The 27,823-nt window shown below is 45.6% G+C and overlaps 1 protein-coding gene across 5 annotated transcripts in view; it reads right to left on the reverse strand.

Annotated features, from left to right (window-relative positions):
* Positions 1-3,612: 3,612 nt before the first annotated feature.
* Positions 3,613-27,823, reverse strand: part of RALGAPB (Ral GTPase activating protein non-catalytic subunit beta) — a 63,448-nt gene continuing 39,237 nt past the window's right edge. For all 5 annotated transcript variants that reach the window (XM_032704858.1, XM_032704857.1, XM_032704856.1 and 2 more), the window contains 13 exons: positions 26,409-26,560; positions 24,607-24,794; positions 22,371-22,477; positions 20,660-20,812; positions 19,817-20,026; positions 18,923-19,081; positions 16,788-16,956; positions 14,116-14,238; positions 13,241-13,377; positions 12,380-12,488; positions 9,897-9,975; positions 9,330-9,478; positions 3,613-7,680 (listed from right to left, as the gene is read on the reverse strand). In XM_032704858.1, the coding sequence (XP_032560749.1) occupies positions 7,487-7,680; positions 9,330-9,478; positions 9,897-9,975; positions 12,380-12,488; positions 13,241-13,377; positions 14,116-14,238; positions 16,788-16,956; positions 18,923-19,081; positions 19,817-20,026; positions 20,660-20,812; positions 22,371-22,477; positions 24,607-24,794; positions 26,409-26,560 (1,929 nt within the window). In that variant the 3' untranslated portion in view covers positions 3,613-7,486. The remainder of the gene's footprint in view (positions 7,681-9,329; positions 9,479-9,896; positions 9,976-12,379; positions 12,489-13,240; positions 13,378-14,115; positions 14,239-16,787; positions 16,957-18,922; positions 19,082-19,816; positions 20,027-20,659; positions 20,813-22,370; positions 22,478-24,606; positions 24,795-26,408; positions 26,561-27,823) is intronic.

Consider the following 27,823-nt stretch of genomic DNA (forward strand, 5'->3'; position numbering starts at 1 on the left):
GCTGTGCTGGGGAATTAAAAACCCAGTTTGGGGTCGGGGCTGAGACACGATGGGGAGGGAGCTCAGGACCCCTGTGGCACTGCCCGTCAGCCCCATATGGTGGCCCCACGCCCCCCGCCCCCTGGGACACCCCTGCTCTGCTCGGGCTCTGCCCCGCACGGGTGCGGGGGGTGACCCCCGACAGCAGCCTGTTCCCCCAGAGCCCGCAGAGGGGGGATGCTGATGTCTGCGGCTCTTCCCGTCCCACCGGCACCAGCGCCAGGGGCAGCCAACGAGGGAGGGACTGGAACATCTCTGCCTTCCCAGGAACACCTTTGTAAGAATCCCTGGTGTGAGCCCAGAGCCGAGGGGGGGTCAGCTCTTCCCATCCCACTCTGCTGGGGTGCCGAGCACAGCTGGGACCCATGTGCAGGGTGGGTACTTTTGGTACAGCAGAACTGTAATAAATTGAATGTTTATTAAGATTAATACAGTAATATAAAATATAATTTATAAAAGTAAATGTAAGAAAGCAGAAAATCTCATTGCTCTCGTGGAAGCAGAAAGAGTAGTTTAAACCTCACCTGCACCCGGGTGAGCCTCCATTCAGCTCCTGTGGCTGCTGCCATGCCTGGAGTGCTGCTCACAGCTTCTGGAGCCTCACGGGAAAGGAGAGGGATCCCCAAAGCAGCACGCAAAGCCAAAAGCCAGAGCTGAGCCCCCTGGGCTGCTCCAGCAGCTGGGTGCGGGGTGCCACAGCAACACGCTGCCCTCCCCTGTGATGGTGTCACCAAGATGACCCAATCCACACCCTGGGGTGCCCCAGTGGCCTCTACAGCCCTGGGGTACCTGGCCAGTGGGGCCACTGGGCAGCCCAGTGTCACCAGCACAGCCCAGGAACTGGGCAGCCCAGTGGCAATGATGTGGCCCAGGGACACTGGGGGCACTGATATGGTCCAGGGATGCTCTGGAAGCAGCAGCACAGCCCAGGGATACACTGTCAGCACCTGCCTGGCCTGGGGACAGTGAGTGTGCTGGAGGATTCCACCAGCCACAGCTCAGCAGCTCCGCTTTCAGCCTCTTCCCCCCTCCTGACAGACGTGTGTTTGTGGCCAGCAGCCAAATAATATTTTCTCAGTTTAAAGCAGTAACCAAATTACATTTCACCCTGGAAAATGATCTGCAATGCAATTTGGCTTCATTTGTGGTCAGAAGCAGCCATGCTGCAGCAAGAAGAACAGGTGTCTTGGGTGTTGGTGTGCAGTGCTTCTGCTTCCTCAGGAAGTTTATAGGAATTGAGCTGATGAAGATGACAGAGGGTGCTGGGGAAGAGTCATCTCCTCGACATCCCCCTACCAGCCCCTTTTCTTGCCCGGACTGGGCAGGACATGGGGTTAATTCTCATTTCTGGTTGTGGCAGAGGGTGAGAACAACACTGCTGGGCTGCTCCAGGCTGTGGCCACTCTTGCCTCATCCCAGATTTGTTACTCTGTTCTTACAGCAGTCACCCGTGTGCTGCCTCCCAAACAACCCCAGGTGCACTACAGCGGTTCTGTGACTCCACTCCCAGCAGTGAAGACCCACGGGGCACAGGGGACCTTCCACAGAAACCGAGCAGCTTCCCAGGGCTGCTCCCAGCTGGGCCCTTCTGCCCCAGGAGCTGAGGCTGAGGAGCCACTGGAGTTTGCCTTTGAGCTCCTGGGCTCACAGCTGAAGCTTGTTCCCCACCGTGCAGCCACACAGCCCGCCCATGCCAAGCACTGCCCATTCCACAGGCTCGGCTGATGGAGAGGCACTTCCAATCCACAGCCCTTAGGTGGGATTTCCATTCTCCTGAAACAGCTGAGCAGTGACTGATCCCTCCCCAACATCCCTCCTCCCAAGAACCCCAGACCAGGAGGTGCCCTCAGCCCCCTGCCCAGCCCCTGGTCCTGCTGGGAGCTCTCCCAAGGCCACCCTGGGGGCTGCCACACAGGATGGTCTGAGGATCTGCAGGTGCCACCCCACTCCCACAGCAGGGTTCAGGGGCTGCTGTGACCCTGGGTCAGGCTCCAAAGCTCTGGGTGTCCCCACACCCGGCACAGCTCGGGAAGGGGGAATGTACCTAATGCTCAGCCTGTCAGGTCTGTCAATAAAACTGGGGAAAGGAGAGGGAGGCTGGCACCAGCTCGGGGTGACCAGCGCTGGGGCAGGATGAGTCCATGGCACCCAAATGCAGCATGTGGCTGGAGGGATCTGGGCCACTCGGGGTCCTGCCACCAGACTGCCTGCACTTCATTTTGCCAGGGACAAAGAGCCTGTCCACTTTGGGCTGAAAACTTGTTTTAGGAAAACTGCAGCAAAGGAAAGTTCTTTCCTTTGCCTGGAGGCGGAGCAGACGTCAACTGCAGACCTGTGCCCTGCACGGGCTCAGGCATGGCCAGAACCTGCACTCAGCAAAATGAAAGCTGTGGAAAGGCCACTGGAAGAGCAACATGCAGAAGCCCCCAGTGAGGAAGAAGCCTGAACGAGTGGGCAGGACACAGGGCAGGAACAGCCAAGGGTCCCCAGCCCCTGGGAGAGGCTGGGCTGCTCCACTGCGGCCTTTTGCTTCCTTTGTAGGGAAGAAGAATGCATCGGGCTCCAACACCTGCCCCAGAATACCCTTCCTGCCCCTGGCCATGCACTGTGGGATGGTGAAGGAAGATATTTAACTATTTAATGCTCACTTGTGTAATTCTTCAGAGATCAGTGTGGGACCTGCCCTAACCTTCCCTGAAGCATCGTGGTGAGGAGCTTGGGCAGGTAGCACCAGCTGAAGTTACCAAAGATGGAGCCAGCAGGAAAACAGATGTTCCCAGATCCCAGCTCGAGGTTTCTGGAACAGTCAGTTCAGTGTTTTTGTTCCAGCCCTCAGGTACATCGAGGAGGGGGTAGCTTGGGAAAGGCACCAGAGCTGCTGCAAAGGTGAAATCACAGGGACACTGCAGGGCCCCTGCCAGGGAACCAGCCCCTGCACTGCAGCACAGATACACAGGCAGGATCCTCCTCCTCCTCCTCCCCTCCCCTAGGGAGCCCAGAGAGGGTCCCCGGGGATCTGGCTGGATGCCACTGACAACCCACTCTCTACCCCAGGCCTCCTGAAGCCATCCCAGTTCCCCAGGGCTCGCTGGGCACATCGCCCTCTCTCACTGCTGCCCAGCTCCTCTCCAAATGCAAACCTGGGAAGTCACAGCCCTTCTCCCCCATCTGCCTGGACAGCAGAGCCATCCCTCACACTCACAGAACTCCATGCCACACCTGAAGCACGTGGCTTTATCCCAGCAGCCTCCCTGTCCTGCTGGCAGATGCCTGGAGCAGCTGTGCCATGGGGGGCCCACACCCGAGATGGGAAGCAGACATGGAGTGACCAGAGAACACTGGCATTGCAGGAATACCCATCTCCCTTCAACAGCTGTTTTTCCACATTCTCATTCCCCATGCTGTTGAGATGCCATGTGATTTCCCTCTCTAGAAGCCAGTGTGCTGTTCTCAGAGCTACTGTGGTGGAGAGGGTGTGCAATTCTGCTGCCTCTGTCTGCTACTGCCCCGGGAAACAACTCTGGAGAATTTCAACCAAAGCTTTGAAAATATTAAAAACTGACTAGTGCAAAGTTACTAGATAAGAATCTTTAAAATTTATTGGACTAATTGTGTTACATTCAATATTTGATGTGTTTCTCCTGGACAAAGAATTGGCATAAATACAAACAAGCCTTTGTGTGCCTTCTCTAAACAAATAAGAGATAAAGTACTAGAGACAAGGGAACATAGTTCACATCTTCATATTTACATTTTGCCTTTACTTTACAACTTAGCGCCAGGAATATTTACAGAAAAATACAATAAGAACAAAAAGTTCATATCTTGGCAACATACAGGTATTCATACAAATTGTCTATGATTGAAGCACATGATATCCGGCATCCTCACTTCTAATTGCTCCTGCTAAAACCCATGGGGAAAAGGGCTGTGTTTTGCCTTCAGAGACATCACTCAATCACACAATCATGAAATAGTATGAAATTTGTCTGTGAGACTGAAATTTAGTTCTCTCCTCTTCCTGGGCATTCAGAACCTCGTGGAAGGAAACACTGTGACCTATGGAGAACCCAGCACACACAGCCCAGGGGCAGCCAGGGCTGCTCCTCCCTATGGCCTTGCACACACTGCTACCCACAGACACCCGAATTTCCACAGGCCCTGTCCTCCCCTTCTCCTGCCTGCTGTAAGGTTCTAATGCCTTTTTAAAATAGCTTTAAAAGAAATGCTTTCTTTAAAAGAATCTCTATTAAGGTACTAAAATTTCTATAATTCCAACACTGTAACAAGGTGATGGTGATCACCCTTCCTGCTCTGTTATGACCCCAAACTGAAAGGTTTGATGAAAAGAGAGAGTCTCAGTTTAGTTCTTGTGGAACACTTGCAGCTCAGTGCCACCTACACGCAGGTCAGTGAGGGGGTCAGCGCTTGTCACCTCTGCTGGACAGGGACACTGACCCAGACCACTCAAGCATCAAATCAAAACCCCCTGGCAGCAGTTCATGATGTAAAAAAACCCTCTGGATTCTTGACTAACTCTTGCAAATGCCATGGAAATAAAGACCATTTGCTCTGACACTTTAAGGGAAAGACACTGAAGGCTGTACTCTGGACTAGCTGAAGCCATTAGTTTGGCCAGACTTCAACAGGAGCTGGATATAATTCCCAAATTGGTGGTATGCATTTTGTTATGAAGCCTGAGAGCTACACACACACACAGGAGAAGGAGGGACAGTCCCTGCAGGCATCCTCCAGTGGCACAGCTCTACCCAGGGTGCCACTGCTGCCACCAGCATCCAAACCCTGGGGAAAGGCAGGCATTTCTGCATCACAATGTTTTTATACTGCACTGGGCCTGTCCTGAAGGCTCACCTTTCCAGAGAGTGAATCCACCACCTACAGCCAGGCCCCACTGCCAGCTCGTGACCTGCGCACCAGCTGGTTCTACAACTCATCTGACACAGGGTCTAAACGCCCGTCCCCCAGCACTGGAGTAGCCAAAACGTGCCCAAGTTCCCTTCTTTCCAGAGCTCTGCCAAGTCCCATTGCTCTCATGGCTGTTCCTGCTCCCATGGGTGCCAACCCCATGCCTCAGATGAACATGGAAACAGACTGAAGACGACCCTCCAGCCAAGCACAGGCCTTTTTTAAAAAGTAAATCTTCAAGCAATCCAGCTGGCAATCTTGGCCTTGCCAGAACCCACAGAGGGTTCCCCAGATGCCCATCCCTGTGTTCCTGGGTGCAGCCTGACCACAGCTCATGGTGCAGCTCAGTGCTGCACCCAGCCTGTGTAACACTCTGCTGCAGGATGGGGGTTGCTGGTATGCTACTGATGTGCAGACATGGGATTGCTCAGGATGTTTATTGGTTACACATGCATCGCTCATGCCTCTTAAACCAGCGGACTAAAGTGTGTTTGGCCATTAACTGGATCCAATAGGTACATACACAGTGTGGGTAAATTTAGTGCCCGTGCATTAAATTGCTGCTGACAGGAGTTTGGCAGAGGAATGAGGCTGTCCAAGGTTCCCTGCACATCTTGGCCAATGCACCCAAATGCTGCCTTAGGGCTCCTCCTGCCATGTGCCACGTGGGCAGCACGGAGCGTGCTTCCTGCTGCAGGAGTTTTCTTTGGGTGGCTTCATTTTTTCACTATTGATTCATCTAGATCAAATTACAGAGCTGCTGAGTTAAGAAGTCGGTGCACTTGTCCCTTTCAACAAACACACGTTGCCTAAAATTTGCTTGGTTGATAACCTGAAAGTCCTTTCACATGTATTTTTAGGGGCCTGTGTTTCCATGATCTCTTTGTGAAAAACCACATGGAAAGCTGGGAGCAAGGTCTGTCCTTGGCAGCTAATGAAACAATTAAGACTGCTTCAGGTCAGAACTGTTGCAAAAAGTAACTCTGAAATATCAAAATTCAGTGCCTGACAGGTATCACTGCAATGCACAGCATGGCTAAGAAAAACCACTTTCGAAATAAACGTGAGGCGCTCCCCAAATTCCTGCTCGCAGTCATCCTCTTCCATTACCTGGTGCTGGAAGGGTAAGGACCTTTGCTGCTGCCAGTGACCAGAGGCTGCACCTCCCCAGGAGTGCCAACCATGATCCATTGCTGCAACACCAGCGGGATGTGCCAGGAGATGGAGGGTGCTCCCAAGGCTGCCAGCGCCCACGGCATCTCTGAGATTCCCAGTGTCACACCAGAGCTGTAAACACCTTTTCCCAGCACATCCTTCGAGTCCTGAACATGTCAAATCCACAGGCTGAAACAAAAACTCCTGACCTAGGTGGAAGGGAAGCACTGCTGCGAGTGTGAGACCGTACAGGAGACTTAAAACAATTTGAGTTATAACTCCAAAGGGACTTCATGGAATTGCAGTTAATGGGGAAAAAGAAGAACTCTTGAATTTTCTTTTCAAGTTGTTTTAGTCTGTTTAACAGGAGCTTCTGAAAAGTGTTGTAGAAGCTGCGAAAACTGCTCATGCTATAAATAACAAGGAGGAGGCAGCCCCGGAATCTCAGATTTCAATCCAATGGAAGGAAGGCAAGTGATGTTTATACTTTTTATGGAAATGGTGAGTAGGTGATACAGACACTTCAAAATAAATTAAGCAGTCGCATAAAAAAAATTTAAAAAAATAAAAATCAAACTACTGAAATTAAATGTGACATTTTGCAACAGACCTGAAAGTCATAACCTTGCTTTATATAACCAAAAGCTTCTATCCAGTAACAACTGCTGTTGGAAAGTCAGTTAATTTCAAGTGGTGGTTGTTGTCAGCAGGAAAAATCTCATGCAGATGGACTCACTCCCAGCCCTGGAGGGAATGGCCACACACAGCATCTGGGCTTTGGATTTCAAGGCCTGGTGTTTCCGAGCAATCTTCCTCTTCTTGCTTTTGGTACACAAATGGATTACAAGCAGTGAAGGATCTTCTGTTGAGCGCTGAAGGGGGACTGAACATTTCTTTGAAGGTCTTGCAGGGATAGTTAATGCTCTGAAATAGATTTCTCCCCAAGGAGAGATCCTGCTCCCTTACCCTTGGACATGGGGGTGCAGCGAGGTGTTTGATGGCAGGTTGTTTGTACTCTGTTTTCCATCCTCATATGCAGAGATGGCTTTACTTTGATTGTTTTCCCCTCAGAGTGAGACACATACAGTTCCTAATTAGTCTGGAATGGATGACTAGGTGAAGAGATTATGTTGCTAGCATCCAGGAAGACTGGAATTCAGAAATTTTTGAGGGTAGGTGAATTAAGTCAATATCCCAACTGCAATGTTTTGGATTCATTTCTCATTCCTCCCACATGGTATCTGCTGACTTGTGCTAGAACATGATTTCCTGAATTCCAGAGGGCTGAGGAAATTTGTTGTTATTTAACTGTTTTCATTAGTGTAGCCACCAAGCTCTGATCTAATTGTCCTGGAAGGATAGTGACCTAGGGGTTGCAGTTCTTGAGCCCAACCTCCTGGAAAAGTGAGGTATAAAACTCCGGCTCCAGCTGCCTGTTCCGGTATTTATTGACAATATCTGCTATTTTCTGTTTTCGACGGACATGGGGGGGGTTGTAGGAATCACTTTCCAGCCTCTTTCTCCGACAAATATTTATTACTGTCTGCCTCACTAAGAAACCTGAAAAAGAAACAACATTTGAATCAAGTTTAAATTTTAATCAAGCCTGTGCCCCTTTGCTGGCTTCCCAGCTAAAGACAATTTTGGGGTCTGTCCCATCTAAACCCAGGGGAGATGTTCAGCACCACCAAGTCAAGGACTTTTCTCCATGAGCAAGTGATAACAGACAGCCATGGTCCCTAGGCCTGCAAGGACCTTCAAGGGAAAAAGGAAGGAAGGGACTCACTCTGTAGTACCCAAAACTGGCTGGAGGAGAAGGATTTCTCAGCTTTGCCAGAGGCAAGCAGCTGCCTGCAACAGCACCCTTGGGACAAGAGGGCAAAGAATCCAGGGCAGCCAATACAAGAGTTGCGGTGCCACAGCCCTGGCCACACCACATGGGGACATCAGAGCTCGGGGGGCCTGAGGTCACACCAGGTAATGTCAGGGGAGCCCTGAGAGTGAAACAAGTGCCTGTCAGTACTTTTTTCCAGTAGAAATTGCAGTCTCCCACTTGGAAAGGGGATGAGGAAAGACCTGCTGGGTTGTGGCTGGCACTGGTTTCTCTTCCCCTCACTGCCTTGCCACTGTTTTCACCTCTCTGTAACTCACACTGCTGGATGTGGAGGAAGAAGGAGGTGGGGAACAGAAGCAGTAGCATTCGGCCAAAACTGGCAGTGAACTTTATCTTATTTTATTTTGAAATGAAATTCATATGTCTCTAAGGAAGTAAGCGTCCCTTACCCCCTTTGCTGTTTCACAAGCTCTTCCTTACAGGCAGAAACAGCCTTCCTTATTTAGAGGACTTAATTCCTGACTGCATACAAACCGCAGCTGCTGAACTCAGAGACAACAAATTTCACTATATTAACAGTCCTGATGCAGCTGAAAAACAAATCCAACTCTAGGAAAACACACCTGATTCTTTTTCAGTAAAAGCCACTGTCAGCAGCTGAATTTATAAATGTTATTTAGGGCTCAGTCTGGCTTTAATTTCCCCAGTGCTGAATTAAGCATGCAAACCCCAGAACGTGAAAGTCATCTCCTACAAAGCAGTTTTATGGGCAGGTACAGGTATTCTAATGCCCATTAGTTCATTTGCTCTGTCTCATGAACTGCTCTCACTGGGTGAGATTTCCAGTTGCTGAAGCTAAGTAGCACCAATACCAAGATAGATCCATGAATCCACCCAGGAACAGAGGAAGAGGCAGTGGACACACACCCTGTTAACACATGCCTGCGTGGGATTTTTACTGAACACATTAGAAAATCTTCAGCTGCTGTGGTTTTAACCCCTACCTGGCTTCTGAACCAAAAGGAACACACAGCATGCCAGCACAGCCAAAAATTCAGCAGTACCTTCCAGCACACCTTGGTTCTCCATGCAAACGTTAGGGTCACATTTGGGATCTCTCCTACGTAAAGAAGAGGCCCCATTCCAATCTCCAGCCCAGCCCCTCTCTCCTGCTGTGCTGGCAGCCAAGCACTGCCCTCCTGCTCCCTCTGCTGTTCCTGCTCCTGCCGCTGCTGCAAAACCATGGCTTTTGTTTGTTCTGCCATGCCCAACACTTTTTCCAAGGAAAGATTCCAGACCATGTATTTTGCAGATATATTATAATTAAAAAGAAATAAAATAAAAACATGAGCCTTCCTAAAACCCTTTAGCTTACCAAGAGCTCTCCTGCTGACTATCATTCCATCCACCAGTGGGATAACCATGTTGAATTTCCCAGTTGCTCCTTGTAGTTTTATCCTGAATAAGCCAGTGTTTAAAGGATGGATGAAGATCACAGGAACTTCCTTCTCAGGAGTGGTAGATCTTAAGGGAAAAACCATAACTATTAAATCAGTTTTACAGCACTGTTTCAATTAATCTATAGAAGAAAAATGTCCAGTTCAAGTGTTAAAGTTAAAAAATGCCTCATGGCTAAGGCAGAAGGGATCCTGGGGTATGCTCTGGACCTTAGGAGGGCTCCATCAGTTGTACTGTGCCTATGATCTCCTGTCTCCATAGGCTGGAGAGCCCTGCAGCCTGGCACAATCCGTACACAGCACTAACCACCTCACCAGGGAGTGAATCAGGAGGGAGGCTCATCGCAGACTCAGATAAAACAACACATTTTCTGTTCCCTAATTTATGTTTTATCTACAGTGATATGAAAAGCTCTTTCATGTTTTCCACCAAAAAAGGTCCACTGAGGAATCAAGAAAAATAATGAAAATAAGAGCAGTCTTACCTCAGGGAAGTGCTACTATTGGCTGTGGTTTCCACACCAGTGCTTGTCTCAGACACCAGATCAGGGAGGGGGAAGTTTTCTGTAAGAACAGCACGCACCAAATAAAGTTTATCTACTCCAGTTTTTGATTTTTTTTGTGTGCATGCAGGGAAAAATTATTTATCATCAGTCAAATCCACACAGCCCTCAAGCATTTATACCATGGATGTTCCTACATGGTAATGTCTTTAAGTTTAAGCATTCATTGGAGTGTACAGACACATCTCAGCCACCTGCACTCAACAGAGGACGTCCCAGATCCTCCATTCTCTCAAAGGTCAAAATCTCTAGAGGAACTTTGAAAGCAGGAATGAGATGAACTACTTCAATTACAAAAGAGCTTTTAAATTATTATTCACAGTATCTCCACCCATCCACAAGCAATCAGCGTCAAGAACAGCGCTAAGAATGTCAAACAATGCCACTGCTCACACCTACAGTTCCCTTGAGCCCTGCTCCCACAAACACAGTATCCTTCCTCAAATCTAAGTTCCACAGACCCCCACCATAACCTACAACTCTGCTGCCATGTACTTGGTAACAAGGACTGGATAATGAAGGTGCAGGAAGCAAGAACCTGAATGCCTGGAAGGGGATTTGGCACTTCCTTGTTGGGGTGACAGATGTTGAGGGTCATTCACAAAAGTCCAGTCTGGGCAGCAGGACAGTGCTTCCACAGAAAGAGTCTAAGGTCCAAAACCAGATTTTGACATGAGAGCTGGGTACTCAACAGCTGGAGCAAGAGAGGGAGAGCATAGGGAGCCATGGAAACACTCTGAGACGGAGCAAGAGGGAGGGCAGGCAGCTGGCACTGGAGTGATACCCTTGACTAAAAAGTGACAGCTTTTCCACTGTCCAGACTCTAAGATAAGCAAGAAGCATAAGGCAAAAGCCAAGAACATAAGGAGCATATGGCAAAGCCCCTGGGCTAGGAGCCACTTCCAAGAGCTCCTCCTCCCCCCATCCAACTGCCACGCTTACTGAGGCTCACAAACTCATTTCTTCAGCTCCAGGTCCAGAATTCTGGGAGATTCCTACGGCTGCTGAAAGAAGCAGCCAAGCAGAAACATGCCTGTGTGGCACAGTTGCTGCCTCTTCAGTGAGTTGGCTTTAGCTGCCACCCAAGAAGGAAGTGGGTCAGGGACACCAGTTTGGAAACTGAAGTGGGCGAGGGACTTCTGAAGATAAAAGGAACACCCTCTGGGCCCATGTCCAGATAAGGAAATGATGCTGCAGAACCTGCTGTCTCTCCTGATCCCAGTAAGGCTCTGAGGGATGTGCTGCGGACAAGGTGGTCTTCCTGACAATTTACATCTACACTTCACAGGAAGCTTCCTCTTGATCGCTCCCACTCTCTTGTTGGCTTTACTCTGGAAGGAGCTAAGGGCTTAATTAAGGTCCACCCTTACTGCCAGACTGAGAACCAAGATTAGAAATCAAAGACAGTAAAGCATCGGTTACTGGCCTGTGTTGCAGGCACTGCTAAGCTGGGCCAGTGCAGAGAGCCTCTCGCACAGCGCTGAGGCCAGGCCGTGGCCTGGAACCAGCACACAAAAAGCTCTTGGGGACGAAGGACTCCTCAAACCTAGAGCCAGCTGCCCACCATGGCCATGCCACAGCTGTAACAGGATGAGCAAAGCTGGGTCTCTCCCAGACCAGCCACTACCCAGAGTAAGAGAGGAACCACCAAACTAAGAAACATGAAGTTGCAGCAGGAGTAGGACCCTGCCTGAGCAACAGGACAGGAAGGGAGCTGGGATGCACAGCATGGGACAGGCACTCTGAGTGCAGAACAAACGAGCCCTCTCCTGAGAGAGAACATGGAGAGTTTCAAAGGTACCACCAAACCAAGGAGGGTGATGATCCCTTCAGCACAGAAGCAGCAGGTGTCAGAAGCCATTTTTGTTAAAGGAAACCACATTCGCCCTGAGAAGACAGCAACTGAGGGGAACTCAAAAGAAGGGAGGCACACTGCGTTGTGTGCTGAGCTTAAGAAGGTTCATGACAGCATTTCACAGGTACTGCCAGAGCTAACGGGAACTTCAGACCTACATATGCTACTGATTCATCTACACCCCATGGATTGCCATTCAAATATCAGAAAAATGATTCAGAATCTTAGAAGTGTTGTTACAGACATTAATAAGGATTTATTTTTATTGTGAGGGTGGTGAGGCCCTGGTAAAGGTTGGCCAGAGACGCTGTGGCTGCCCCATCCCTGGAAATGTCCAAGGCCAGGTTGGACGGGGCTTGGAGCAACCCCATCTAGTGGAAGGTGTCCCTGAGCATGGCAGGGGACTTGTACTAAATGACCTTTAAAGGTCCCTTCCAACCCAAACCAGTCTGTGGTTTCATGATCTAGCATTTGATAAAAGAAGGGAACAGTTTTTTCTCTGGTTCCCGCTCTGTTGTTACTTCAGCGAACAGTAAGAACTTGTACGCACCGATATCATCGTAACGTTCCACCCAGACCACATACACTTTGGTTTCAGGTCCCATCGGTGGAATGGTCCGGCCCTGAGGCATCCTCTTGGATCTGGAAGTAGGACTGAGCTGTTTTGAACACAAACATCATGAGTCCAGTAATGCAGCCAACGAGTATTTCCCAGCTGCTCCCCAGTCACGCACATCTCAGCCAGGTACAAGCTCTACCAGCTCTCGAGTCAGGGCAGCTGTGCTGGAACTACCCACTGCAATCTGGGTCTCCACACTACCTATACTCAACCCAAATTAATACATTCAATCTTGCATCAGTTTAAAATTTTTCTTAATGTTCTCAAAGACCTTAAATCAGTACCTAAATATACATTGGAAGTGAATTCTAAACAGGCAATCAACAATTGTGAATCCTTTGCTTACAGATACAGCAGTTCATGTTTTTCTGCTTTGTTACAGTACAAAAGCAACTTCACATGTGGTACTTCGGACACAACTGACACACTGTTTTAAATTGGGCAGGTAGGAAAAGTGTTCACATCTGTCTATCCTCAGTTTCCAAGCATGGATTTGCATCTTAATTATTCTGTAACTACTGCATATACTTTTTCCTGCACACATTTCAGGATGCAGAGTATTGCTACTTAGTATGCCTAAGTTTTATATTTGTAATGTAGTCTCACAATCTCCTACTGTAGGTGCAAATTCTGGCAGGACCAAAGCAGACAAAGATTAATGGCAAGGAACAAGGAGTTCTACATCCCAGGAAACCAAATCATATACTATGAAAAATCCTGCAGCATTGCCAGTGTGCTTCTTGAGAGAAAAAGAAAGAAAATAGCCATTTTTCAATGCAAGTTTTGCCTTACCCGCTGGGAGGGATTAAGATTGTCTGTATGGTTGGGGAAGAGTTCAAGTGTCAGAGGCTGCTGCTTCAATATTCCTGGCAGCAGATCCATGTTGGAGTCACTTTCTTGGTCAGAGACACTGCTTTCCAGTGAGTCAGCTGTAGGTCAGAAGAAAGAAGGTGGGTTTTGTCTACTCTTCTGCCAAAAAAAACTTACTGTCATCATGCGTACAATTCTGAAACTAAAACATGTTGTAAGGCTTTTGAAACTAAATATACATAGATGTATGGCCAAGCCACCATAGCACCCATAAGCAGGAAGAGGAGCCAGGAGACAATAACTGCCAATTATTCCAGAAACAGACTGCAATTAAAGCATTCCCTATGGATTCACCAGTGTCCCAGCAATTTTCTGCGGAATACAGTCTCCTCCTTCATATGTCTACAACCCTTTTATTCCAGGTAACTTTTGCACATCAGTTTTAATGTCTCAAGGATGCCATGAAACCTGTTGCTTCCCTACCTAGCAGTGGTGCACATGCTCCTCCATGTGCTGCAGGAGCACATCACTGACAGGAAAGGGAAAAAAACCCACACATCACCAGTTGCTGGTGAACCACAGGTCCAGTGTAACACACCCACATAACAGCAAAACTGCTGTGCACCCCTGGGCATCTACTGATCATCTCACACTGAGAAAGAGGGGTTCAGAACAGATGCCACCTCAGGAAGGAGTCTAAGGATTAGGATGCTGTAATTTAAATGTCCATAGCTTTCTGACAAGAGTCTTGCTAAACACACTGCTAGGTAGCTTATTAAGGTTTTGCTTCTGAAAAAGCTCTCTAACAAAAAATGTTGGTTTCATTTTTGTGAAGAGCGTGTACAGAGAAATCTTACTCAGGGACCCACCGGTGGACGGGACAACAAAGGCGATTTCTGTCAGAGCATCTGCATAGTACAGCACCTTCTTCTGCCCGTTGAAGATACTTGCCCCAACATCTTCTGAGATAATTAGATCATCTAAAATGGACAGAAAAGGACAGTTTGGTCAGAAGGAAGCACAAGGTGCAATCAATGAGAAAAAAAATCATGCAAATCTCATTTTAAAATTAAAGGATTTCACAGTCACATCTCATGGCTAACCACTCTTCTCAGATAAATGTTTTTGCTTTTTTGAAGGAAAAGCCATTCCCAACCCAAAATGCCTTTAAGTTGAACACATTTCCAATGTACTGGATTCCTTATTTCCTAGTATTCTTGTAAGCACATCTACTACAAGAATATACCTACTATCTATTTCTGAGCATTCCCTCTAGCAGGATCATTCAGTTAGTCATTCCATTCCCAAAGGAATGACTACATTTATAACTCCAATCTGATACTATTCTAGAATTCAAACCAGTTTCTACAGACTCTCCTCAGTATTTTCTCTGTCAAGAAACTAAGATCTGGCTACAATCCATGCAAGGAAGCTCCTCATTCTGACCTCCTACTGATTCCCTTGTCACAGCTGGCCAATAGAGGCCTTCAAATACAGAAAGAACCTCACTCCCCTCTTTTCCTTCCCCATGTCACCTCCAGAAAGACTAGCAAGGACTTTGAAATTAATTACTTCTCTGTTCCAGTTTACAGAAGGGTTCCTGGGATAGCTGCCTCAGCAAAGCCAGTGGAGCAGTGAAATTCAGCATGCTGACAGAGAAGTGGCCAGAGGCACACCAAAGACTCCAAGCCATGCTTCACCATCAGGGAAATGTTCCCACATCTCCAGTGCACAGCTCCCAGGGAACAGCACCACAACCCAAACCCAACTGTTTAAGAACTTCTTTGCTTTTGGAGGTGTGCAGGGAAACATGCCCAAGAAATTATTTTAATCACAACTCACTGGAAGCTATTCTAGAATCACAGAATCATGTAGGTTGGAGAAGATTTCCAAGATCAAGTCCAACTGTCAACTCACCACTGCCAAGCCCACCTCTAACCCATGTCCCCAAGGGCCACATCCACAAGGCTTTCAAATCCCTGCAGGGATGGTTACTCCACTACTGTCCTGGGCACCTGGACAACCCTTCACAACTTGAGGACATTTCCTCTCGTCCTGTCACTTGTTACCTGGGAGAAGGTACTGAACCCGACCTGGCCCCCCCTTCCTGTCACGGAGTTGCAGAGCCAGAAGGTCCCCCCCGAGCCTCTTTTCCTCCAACTGAGCCCCCCCAGCTCCGTCAGCCATTCCTCATCAGACTTGTGCTCCCACTCTTCCTCAGCAGAACCAGATCAGTAGTAACCTGCCCTCCCTCTCTTCTATTTCTGAATGCCTTTTGGGTTCCTTCTTCCCCCAGTTAGTTGAATTAATTCAGCTATTTGGTGGTCTGTGATCCCATTCAAATGGCTGAAAAAAATCCAAGTTAAAAAGCCCACATCAAACCAGGTTCCCCACTTATTCAGGGCACTGCCTTCTGCACAGTCATACCGACAAATCCACTGCCAAGGGAGGGGAGAGGGCTCTGCTTCTGAGGAAAGCACATTCTGACCCTGGCCTTACTGCAAAATTAAACCCAGACCTGGTCATTCTGTAACCCATTCTAACTTGCTCAGAGAAAGCCATGCCTGTTCTCTAACCTCTCCCCAGCATTTCTAGCCTTTGATGGTTTGAATTTTATTCCATAACTGAAGGGACAAGCCTTCAGCTGGTGAAGGGCATTCCTAAGGCACAGTGACGGGACAGCAGAGCAAGTGCTGCTTAAGCATCTGCAACTGTAACAGTGTCACATCTGATGCAAACATAAGGTCAAGGACGATGAAGGAGCTGGGACCAGCCTGTTCCCTGCCTTTGGGTGGCCCACAGCAGAGGTTGCAGCTCTGGAGGTCACCAAGAGCAGGCCTGGTCCTCAGAGCAGTGACACTGAAACTAACTCAGACACTACCATTTCCTGGGGAATCTGATCAAGTTGTCCAAGGGAGAAACTAACCCAATTCACAGAGTTTCCCACCCTGGGACAGCAACTCACTGCCCTGAAGATCATTTTGGGTGACAGAATGGGGAGGGGGTGGTGGTACATGACAAGCCCAGGGGAGGAGCTGCTCTAGTGGAAAACAGCAGAGCCAATGAAGCAGGACAGAGGAGCTGTACGTGGGCTCCAACTTCTGGGACCTACAAAACAGCAGCTTGTTTTCATTCCTTCCTACCAAGCACGACTACAGGGCTAACTTATGAGTCAATATCCCATTTTAATCTACTTACAGAACACTGAATCACACAGTATGTCAAGCCCATTTGCCAGTACGCAGCACAATGTGCAACCGAGTTCACCTGAATACTGGTTTGGGATAATATAATAAAGACTCATCAACTCTGCTAAAAATATAGGCTGGAGGTATTTCTTGCTGAGACTGCTTCCTCCCAACAACATACAGACATTTACACATTTCTTTCTAGCAAACATCAGCATTTATCAAAAAAACAAAAAAAATGCCAGTGCTCAGACAGGTATACAGGAGAAAGAAATTTTAAATTGTCTTCTAAAGGAGCCTAAACATTTTAATTTAGTATTATAGCATTTACTACATCTTACCTTGTTCAGGTCCCTCTTCATCACTGTTGCAGTTGTTGATTGACCAGCTTGTTGAGACATGACCAGTCCACCCAGGGTGCTTCCCGACGTCAACAGACCAGCCAAGAGACAATAAGAACTCCAGGAAGTGGGGCTGAACAATTCTGGAAGACTCCATGTTCTTCAGGATCTGAAACAACCAGCAGCAACCATGTTGGTAGAGGAGCAGGAAACAAGTCTCTTCCTCCATAGTTTTTTAATTAACATTTTTTGTCACCAACATAGTTTTGCCCAAATACAGCTACAGAACAAGCCCAGAACCCCAGACTTTCTACATGGACACTACTCCCTGCTGCCCAGCATCCTCCCATCCTGCTTGGCCATGTCCTATTCAATCAATTTTACTTTCTGCTAGCATTTTCAAAGCCTGTAAAACAGTGAATCAAACTGCTGGAAATGGTAATTTTGAGACTCAGCCACTCATCAGGAACAAAACACAGTGTTCAGTGCAGAATCTGCCTTAGTACCAAAGTTAACACAAGGGTTTTCTGGACAATTTTCACTATTAAACTGAGGTGAAATTAGCAGAGACAAGTATTTTTCCTCACTACTCACCTGTAGATGACATACAGCAATTTAGAGGCACATTAAATTATGAAGCATATTTTCCAAAATAATTTTCAGCAGGACTGAGTGTGCACTTTAATCAAACATCACACTGTCCTGTTCACTTTAAACTTTAATCCTACTTCTGACAGAGATCTGGGATGTTTCCACATCTGATGGCAATTTTTATCTCATTATGACCAAGCGAGAGTTGAGCCCTTCACCCGGTTGAGCACACAGGGAAATGGGTGATTTCTGATTTGAGTACCAGAACCACTGAGGTTGGTGGAACAGACAATGCATCCATCCTTTCTGGGCCACGCAGGAATTTGTGCTGGGTCAGGAGCATCAATGATTTTGGTTTGTGCAGGGGCAGAACACCAGGATACAGGCCCCAGCAAAGAAGAAACTGCAGGGATGGGCAGTGGAAGAAAAGCTTCCAGGCTGGAGGCTCCATGTAGCCACATGATCCTGACACCCCATCCCAGTGCCTCATACAGAGTTCAGCAGTGACCACAGACAGTGCACTGAAATATCATTATTAACCCTCATTACTGAGCACATTGAAGTCATAGCTGTGCGTCAGAACAAGATAGGATAAGTGTGGTTTAGAAGACATAAGAGCTCCACAAGAGCATATAAACATTCTGCCAGCTCAGCAAGAGCATATCTCAGCTCAAAGGCAAACCTAGTGTATCTTGTTTCACAGCTGACTTAGCAGATGAAAACACTTCGTTTTCAGTGAAAACACTGAACTACAGTTCAGTGGCTACTCTGAACTTCAGTTTGAACAATCACAAACAGCATGATCCTGGTTTCAGGAAATGAACTGTGTCCCACACAGAAGCAGAAGGTGCTTCAGTGTTCTGTCCACTGTGCATCCACAGTGACACAAGGAGTTGACATCATGCTTTATTATGGAAGCCAGCTTCTACTCTTTACTACAAGAATTATGAATGGAATGAGAAGGTACTAGAGAAACACTCTTCTCTAATGAGCCCATAAACCCTCTTAGGAAGTTTATAGGTCACAAAGAAATCACAGTTTAGATTTGGACAAACTAACCTGATTAACCTAATTGCCTTTGAATCTAAATAGTATAATGTAAGGACTTACAAAGCAATAATACTTTCCTACTTGCAGAAAGTTTTTCATTCCTTTAATATGTGTTTAACATTAGAATGAAACCAAACTACCTTGACATTGCACATTGCTGGAACAAACTGCAACCTTTCCTGCAAGCTGAGCCAACAAAGCTGAAATGCTTTTCTGATCTGAATCTTTGAACTCTACAAATAAGGACAATAAGGACAGAACAGATAATAAAAATACTATTAATATTTTCATATATATTTTTTTAAATATTAAAAGTGTTAAAATAATCCTAAATGTGAGCAACGTACTTCAACCTACAGATGAAGAGAGTATGCAGTGACTTGTAGCTCACACCGGTTCTGGCACCCCACTCTAATCACCAGCAGTGATGCTTTACTCACTTGAAAATTACTAGAAACAAGACAATATAGACTAGCTGGCACACTTTCACTTACCTCCTGGCTCGTTTTCTGGCCTGCCTTCATGTAGAAAATGAAAACAGTATCAAAAGGACGACAAGGTAGTAAATCCAAGTAGCCAAGGTCATCAAAAAACCCAGGAAGAGCAGAGTCAAGTGCAATCAGGTGAGGAGGTAGACGACTGTTAGCAGGTTCCTGTCCAATAGACAAGAATTCATCAGTTTAAAAAAAAAAATCTTAACTGAAAGGTCTTTGCGGCTGGAATAGCAATCCATTAAAATATAAAAAGACCATTTCCCTTTTCTAAGAGCAAAATAATACACAAATTTCTGATGCAATATAATCCCGTTACTGTACACAAGTAACAGCAAGCATGACAGGTTGACAATTTGTTGCATTCTACTCTCATTAAATAAAAACAGTATTTTGCCAGTGAAACAGCCATCAGATCTTGCTCTGGAAGAGCACACAACAAAAGCAGCAGATGCTTTCAAAACATCACAGCTACGCACATAGTCACATGTGCAATTTCATATTAACCTAAATACCAATAATATGGAAAATATTGAGCACTTTCAGACATCATTTTTGCAAATGCTCAATCATCTTCTTTTGTTGACAGCTTTCTGGAAGGAAAAGCAAATTTCAAACTAAAATAGAATTTCAAACTAAAAGAATTTCAAACTAAGAATATGGATCATCTCTATAAATTCTTATTTCAGCTTTAAAAAGAAACCTCTACATCCACTATGTACCCCCAAGTGTTTATGTAGAACTAAACCACTTCAGCACAACCACCTCTGCAGCAGAACTTCCACGGCAATCACGTTCAGAAAATATTCAAAAATCACTCAAAACCTAACTCAAGCTGTGGGAATGATTTCAAGTGTGAATGTGATGGCTTATGCACCCACTGCGCACAAAGATCACCTTCAACGCCTCTAGTGAGAGGAACCCAAAGTGAGAGAGGAAGAGGCGCGCGGTCTGGAACTCCTGCGCCGGCGGGGGGGGCTTGCACTCCGTGATCGGATCAGGAAAGCTCTTCTTCCGCCACTCCTCCTCGCTTTTCTGATCTATGGAAGTCTCAAAGACAATCTGCTGGGCCATGCCATTCCTCAGCTTTTCGTGTCGCTCTTCGAGCTAGAAAACATTGTGTGAACTGCTGATTTCACCAAAACCAGCAAGAGCAACAGAGAAAACCGTTCCAGCCCTTAGGAAAGCTCTAAGTCACAGGTACAGCAGCAACTGCAACGCACCGCCAGGACAGTTACTAAAACCCTATCAGCAAGACCTTGCAACATTACAAAGTGAACATCTGAACATCATGTTTGCACAAGAGAGCTGTTGTAAATATCCACGATGGGCTATGGCTTCAGTTCTGGTGAACAGAAACTCAAATACATTAGACTCTGTGAAACTTTAAAATATTTGAGACACGCACTCCCTTCTTCCCCACCAGGAGGTCCCAAAAAAGCCCCCCCTTTCCATTTCCCTAGAAGAAGCAACAAAACGCAAGTCATTGCTTCCCACAATACCAAGGTATTAGGATCAGCATTAAAACATGTTGCGCAATGCCTCCCAAAAAACATACCCAAAGTATTGTCATCTTCCTGGAAAAGTGCACAGATTTCATTAATTTGCAGATGTTATTATTCCATTAATATGAAATTAGACAAGCTAAAGAGTAAAACTACTTACAGCAAGACATTAGTGCATGACTCATGAACAGTCAAAAACCCCAAGAAGAAAATCAAGTCAGAGACAGTTACTTACTTCCTCATTCACAATTTCATGTAAATCAGGAATACTCAAGTCAGCTTTCACAAATGGAATCTTGTCCACTTCTTCAGGAAAAGGGCGGTGTTTCACACTGTATTTCAATCCAACATCATTTTTAGGAGCTGGTCGAGGTTCTGGTACAAATGTCTGATGAAAAAAGAAGATTGTTTTTACATTCCAGGTATTGTATCACTAGACAATACTTTATTATAGCAGATGAAAAACATTCCCTCTCCCCTCCCCACCAGGACTACACTAATCCATTAGTGAACCAATCATTAAAAAAACATTAAGTATTTTAAGCCTGTATTAAAAATGTGACTGAATTTTAAAAAGAGATACAATTCTGCCCATTTTGGAACCTATGAACCCTGCTTACTGTCTAACCTCTAAGCAGTTGCAAATCCTAATAAAAATGGCAAGCTTACATGGCAACATCTTATTTTCAGCCCATTCTAAGTGTACTGAGTGAAAGCTGGCAAATGTTTGAGAAGCTCCATTTCAACCCTCCTGACTGATGATCACAATAAGCCAAGGCCTCGAGGAGAGCAGCAATGCTGTGGGTCAAGAGGGAGATGCACTGCCAGAATATCTGAAGGGCTTACATATGGATCATGGTGTAATTCTGACATGGCTACTACATTATGTTCTATACTGCCAGTATGTAGTTCCAAACTTCAAGGTACCAAGGAGAGCAACAAAAGATCTAGGTGCAGGTTTACAGGTGCATAAGGTCCAAGCAAGCAAGACCTTTCATTGCATCTTGAGTACTGTTTCATACGTTTATTTACTACCAATTACATTTCAAAAGGGCAAAACTATTAATATTAAAGTTATGGAATGCCATCAAGTTGGAAAAGTGAGGAGCTCAGCAGTGAAGTCATGGCCTGTCCTTTGGTGTAAGAGGTAGCACACTTGGACTGACACTATTTAGCCACGGGGCTCAGCTCCAGTGACAGCACAGCTCCAAACACATCCCAGAGGGTCTTCCCGAAGGCTGCTTCATGTGGACATTCCAGCTGAGACTGACAAACACTCTTTTCAGCTACATCATTATTGCCTTTCTTTTACCAAGGGTCATGTGAAGAATTTAAAGATTTGGAGAAATTCACAGACAGAAATTTTCATAACAGGAGTACATGCTCCACTAGACAACTGCAGTAAGGAATTTTAGTGTAAAATGAGACTGGGGTATTTCTCCTCCACTGTTCCTCTCTGGACCTGTTCCAGAGTTCATCTGAATAATTTTTTTCACAGCAGGTTTACAGCCATCTTTGCAACATTAGGCTCTGTAGCTTAAAGAGCTGTTCTCTCTGCAGCACCATATTCTGTGCCTCCAGACTTCGCTCCCTGTGCCGCAAGGGCTTTGCCTGACACCTGAAAACCAGCACCAACACTCACGCCTACACACTAAATACACTGTGCCTTACCCACCACTTCAGAAGGTGTTTTCAGAAAAAAAAAAAAAAGAGAATGACCCCTCCCCTAAGCAAGTCTAGAAGGCAACAGCACTTTCACAGCCTGCAGTTAATACTAATCACGAGTGGTAAAGAGTCACCAGAGATATGGCACATTACCTACAGCTAAAGGCCCCGTAGCTCAGCCTTAATGTATAATCACCAGCTCTGGGGGGCTGTCTCACATTAGTGGAATTTCTGCTGAACATCTCTAAGTTAAAGATTTCTTTACGGGCTTTGATAGAGACCTTTTGATTTGCTTTAGCTCCTCTTGGTAAAAGACAGAGTTGCTGGGCCCATGCAAATCTTCCAGATGTCCCACGGATCAAAACCGTGACAGAGGGGAAAGAGTCATCTGCAAAGCACATGGTTAAGAGAATAACACATCATATGTTGTAAACAGTTCACTGCGTAATCATTTAACAAGAGAGAAATGCAGGCATGATGGTAGAGGTTTTGTTTTCAAGGTTAACTCCTCCCTGACCCTGAAGACAATTCCCAGTGAAAAGCAAGTAAACCTCCTCTCTGCGGCAACTGCTGTTCCACTTTGTGGTCTGTTCAGGAGTTGCCAGCTCAGTTTCATGATTAAAAGTAACTTTCACCCAAATTCATGCATATCACAGTTTCTCTCCAAATTATCCCCAGGAAACTGAAGAAGATTGTCCAGTTCTATTCAGGTGAGACAACAACCATATGGACACAGATTCCAGGATGCTTCCATGACCTTCTGCAAAGGTCCCTCACAAACAGCAGCAGTAAGAACAAGGGAAGGACAAGAGACAATGGTCAAAGACTGGGGAAGATTCTGACTCCACACCATTGAAAATTTTTCACAAGAAATAGGGACATAGAGAAGTTGTCCTCACAGGTTTGCAAGACCTACTTGGACAACAGCAGTTGCATTGCCCTGGTCCAAATTCAATGCTGGCCTTTAGTTAGAGCAGGAGGTCAGACTGCAGAGTCCTGAGGTGCCTTTCTACTGGTACAATGATGGTTTTAACATTGCAGGGATTTCAGTCCTCCTTTGAGATCTAAAAGGTCACTGATAATAGACACCTTAGATGAGGGATCATCATAGTTCTACAGCTTTTCTTCGTAAAGGTATTTACATTTATCTTTTGTGCACATAAACCACACACTGGCACCATCAGGTAACTAGTAGATTTTTGTTCCTTCCCCAGTATTTCAGGGGAAGTACAGAGTGCAGCATAGCTACATAAGCACACACAGAGACCACCAAAACCAACTCCCCACAATCATTCACTTCAGTGATCTGCCTCAGAAGCGACCTGACGTACTCATTCATTATTGCAATTAATCTTGTAATTCAAAGGGGATTTGTAAGCAAGTTATGCACAGCAAGAAAAGGTAATCTAATTTGTGATTCTAATAGCTTTACAGGATTCCTGAGTAATGCACTTAGCAGAGGCAGAGCGAGGATGAGAATTGCTTAGCCATTCTAGCATGCTCTAATCCATTCCAGTCAGGAGCACACTTGCTCTGACATAGACTGGGGGTGGATGTGTGGCAATAGCTCCCAGCATCAGAGCCTCCTGCAAGATCTGTTTAATGATTTTCAATGAGGTCAGAGCACTCTGGACCACAATTCAAAATAACTTCTCTGAGCCAGTTCATGCAGTTCTGTGAGATCTCTGTTCTCAAGACTAGTATCCAGGCCCCATCGTGTCCATAGATGAGGAAAATATAGCAGATCTAACATAGGTTAAACTGAGGTGGCATGTAAGAGAATTTTTATCTGTTCTGTTAGGTAATGCCATGACACATGAAGACTTACAGAGGGATCAGTTATTCAGTTCAAAGTGTCATTTAATTTAATACCAGACTTTTGTAATATAAATTCTCGGTGGTCAAAGTCTATGAGGCTGAAACAAAGTTAAGATTCAGCTGTGAAAACCAACACTCTGTGACAAATCTCCTTTACAGGAGGTGTCATTGACAGAACAGGATGGACATGGGAAAGTTATAACAGCTTCTAAGCACCTAAAAATGACCTGAGTTGAAAGCACCCACAGAAATATGCAGTAATAGGAGGTCTAAAGCAAGCAAGAGCAATGGTGCAAGCATAAAGGAGACACATCACCATGTGCTGAGCACTTACACCCATCAAATCTCCTATACTCTTTACATTTTCATTGTTTTATGAACAAGGATGTTTCAAACTATAATGCTCTTGCCTTTGTCCATCACCCATAATTTCAGTGACAGTCAGCAGCAAGTATCCAATCTAACTGGGTGAAACACCTTGACAACTGCATGAACCATTTGGGTGGGCTTGTGCGTGTTTGACTATTAGTGGCATTACAGTTATTCCCACCACTTTATGCCAGAGCACCTCTGCTCAGTGTGCACACCCAGAACATGTAAGTCCCTGAAACATGGGAGGGACACTTGAAGTACCTTTGTTTTGCAGCTCTATACAAGAGTTTCAACAGAGGAAGAAGGAAATGAGGAGTCTGAACTTACTCTGTTCATTCCCTAGAGGCTGTTCCAACATGGCCAGGATGACACTGTTATCCAAAACGAAGTAACGGAAGCTGTGCTTGTTTATGGTAGGGAGACGGGAATATTTAATCAACGTGGCTTCATTCACCAAGCTACATGGAGAAGCAGGACCACTGGGAGAAGGAAAGGCTCCAAGTAACTGCATAATGCTGCAAGTGGGAAACAAGTTGAGGGTTATGACAGATTAAGACAATGAACTCTTCCCCAAGAAAAAACCTGCACTCATATTCTTCATCTATATCTTAATCTAGCAGTTACTCTGCCAGGGCACACCTGCCCTCACCCATCAGCCTGTTTTAAAGTAATCAGTAACTTCAGAAAAACATACATGAAAACCTACAAAGAAGGATACTCTGCCTACAGAACGAGTTTCTTTATAACCTAGGTTATAAATATATTAAGACTTGATTTAATGCATGAAAATCTGTACCCTTCCACAGCTCTGTTTATGTTCATTCTTAAAAGATTATTTCTCCAATCATCCGTACTTTAGTCCTCTCATATCAGATATGGCAGTGCATTAGTTATGATTGCCTTTGCTTTCTTCAAGTACAGATAACAGTAACATAAAACTCTTCAAGGGATTAAGACCCTAAAACATCCAGAATCACACAAGCATGACAACCACAGATGGTTGCAACCTTCCCTGGAAGAAAGCCTCCAGGTGTGCCTACTTCCTTGGAGGCACAGCCTTGGGAGGCTTCTAGAACCATCAGTTTAAATCATCTGAAGTTGTACAGGATCTACCTAACAGTACCTAAACTAAAAATTTCTATGGCAGGAACCACTAATGAGAGTTGTCCAGTGTCACACTGAAGATCATATGATCTAAGTCAGGACTTTATTCTTAACACCAGCACCAAGACCAAAAGCAAGTTTATTAAAATCCTCCCCACATGCTTTTCCACTTTATTCTGAAAATAGTTTCCTCTCCCTAAATGAAAAGAAACACTTTTAGGCAACAATAAAGGTTTGTCTACAAGTTCCAAAGGGCAGTAGCTTTTCCTTTGAAACTACACAGTTGTTTTTACTAACAGCAACATTTATAACAGTTGGACTGCAAACCAAAGCAAAATGGAAAGCAGCTATCACCTTTTGCAAAACATATTTATCCTCCCCATCCTCAATCTGTCCTGTCTACCATCATGCTGTTCAGCCCATAACACAGTGCTTTCCAGTTTCTCTGGAGCAAATCCCAGTTTTCCTCTCTCTGCTTCCCCTCCCCAGCCCACACATTATCTGTTACTGCATTTCCAGCAGAACCTCTCAAATATATTAAGTAAGCCCAATGCTGTGGGCAGGAAGCCATCCCATCCTGCTCCAGCTACATCTGCTGCATGTGCCATTCCCTGCTATCACACACAGTGTCTCTCAGTTCCCAGTCAGGGTGGGGACAGTGTGTGTTGTCAGGTTGAGAAGAAGGGGCAATGGAAAGACAGGATCACTAGGTCAAGTGGGAGAGAGAGGGAATTGCTGTCTGCAGAGAGGCCTCTGCAGGAGGGTCTGAGTTTTGGTGTACAAGGAAGAGAGCAGGCAGGAGGGGAAAACAGTGATCACAGGGATCTCTTTTCTGTTAATACCTGGAGTGGGAGGGGGGACAGATTTAAGACAGCATCCTGCCCAAAGAGCAAAGCAAGGGAGCTTCTGCCTAACCTCTCAAATGCTCGTTACATCAGAGATCACCAGCTGGGAACTCCTAATTAAACACCCTCAGTCGAGGCAACACTGAACATTAAAGGTACTCTGGTAAATTAATTACATACCACGTTAGTGTAGCTTCAGCAGCATCCTTTACTCTCATGGATGCGGGGTTTGGCTCCTTATCTCCTTTGTACTTGACCTCCTGTTCACTGTTTTTGGATTTACTCCCTGAAATGCCCAGCTCCACAATCTCCAGTACCTCTTTCAAGCAATCCTAGAACACAAGAGGAACCACCTTAAAGCAGAAGCACTCCAATAAACATCTCCAAGACCTCAGGGAAACAGTGATATTTCATTAAGTAAAATAAAGCACTGCTGGTAATATGAGGTCAGAAATAAAGGCAGAAGATTATTCCAACACTGTTAGAGAAAGATCACATTTGCTACAGAACTGGTATTTTCTCCATCTATAGATAACTACTTATGTTTGCATGCTAATGGTAAAAAGTGCTTTGAATGAATAAATACACACAGTATATTGCATTACACATGTACCAAATTGTCAAGAGGACTATTATGAATGCAACTGAAAAATGTAAACATATTTAAAGAGAATAATGCATTTCTGGGACTCTCTGTAGAACTGTTAAGTTCTAAGCACATTAAGAATCAACTCATCTGGCAAATTGCAAGAAATCCTTTTCTAAATCTTTCAATTGCCAACAGCTTTCATTAGTAAAATATATCACGGTATGTAACTCATCAAGAGAAGAATATTCTAAAAGTACACTGTAAAAGCTTCAACAAATCTATCACAGGAGAGGCCAGCACTCAGTAGAACCACAGGTATGACTCACAAATGCCGTACATAAAAAAATCATCTGCTGAAAATATTTGGATTGCTACAACAAAGGTTCAGATCTCATGGCCTGAGCTACAGAATAACAAGGAAAGCACGCTACTGAATAAATAAGTGGCTAAAATTGAATACAGGCGGTCAGTTTGTACCACTGCAGTCCAGACAGGGTTCTATATCTTGGCCTCTGTCCTTCCTTATATTCATCACTGATATAGAATAAGAGGTGAAGATGAAAAATAAGAGTTTTCTGACAGAGCAAAATTAACAAGCACTGAGCTGCAAAGACTGGCCGTGAAGAGTTGCAGCAGAGTTTACAGTTTTGACTGCCAATACAGCAGGTGAAATTCAAAGCAAGTATAAGGGGAGGCACCTGGAAAAGCTGCATTTCTAATATGTGCAAATGCAGGGAAAGGTCCCCGCCTGACTATCGTGACTCAGGAATGAGCTACTCTGTCCAGTTCATAACACACACAGTATATAACACTATCTCCTGATACTGCCAACTGAAATAAAAAAAGATCCTAATGAAATGGAATAAGGCAACTGATTAAACCCATGCTGTGCCACATCCAGACCTGACCCAGACACGGAATTAAACCCAGGGAATTAAACCCATCCTGTCCCAGTCACCTACTGCCATGCCAGTACTCCAAAGCATATGTATAAAGCATCTTTAAA

Source organism: Chiroxiphia lanceolata, chromosome 17, assembly GCF_009829145.1.
Source record: "Chiroxiphia lanceolata isolate bChiLan1 chromosome 17, bChiLan1.pri, whole genome shotgun sequence".
In the NCBI taxonomy this organism is placed as follows: domain Eukaryota; kingdom Metazoa; phylum Chordata; class Aves; order Passeriformes; family Pipridae; genus Chiroxiphia; species Chiroxiphia lanceolata.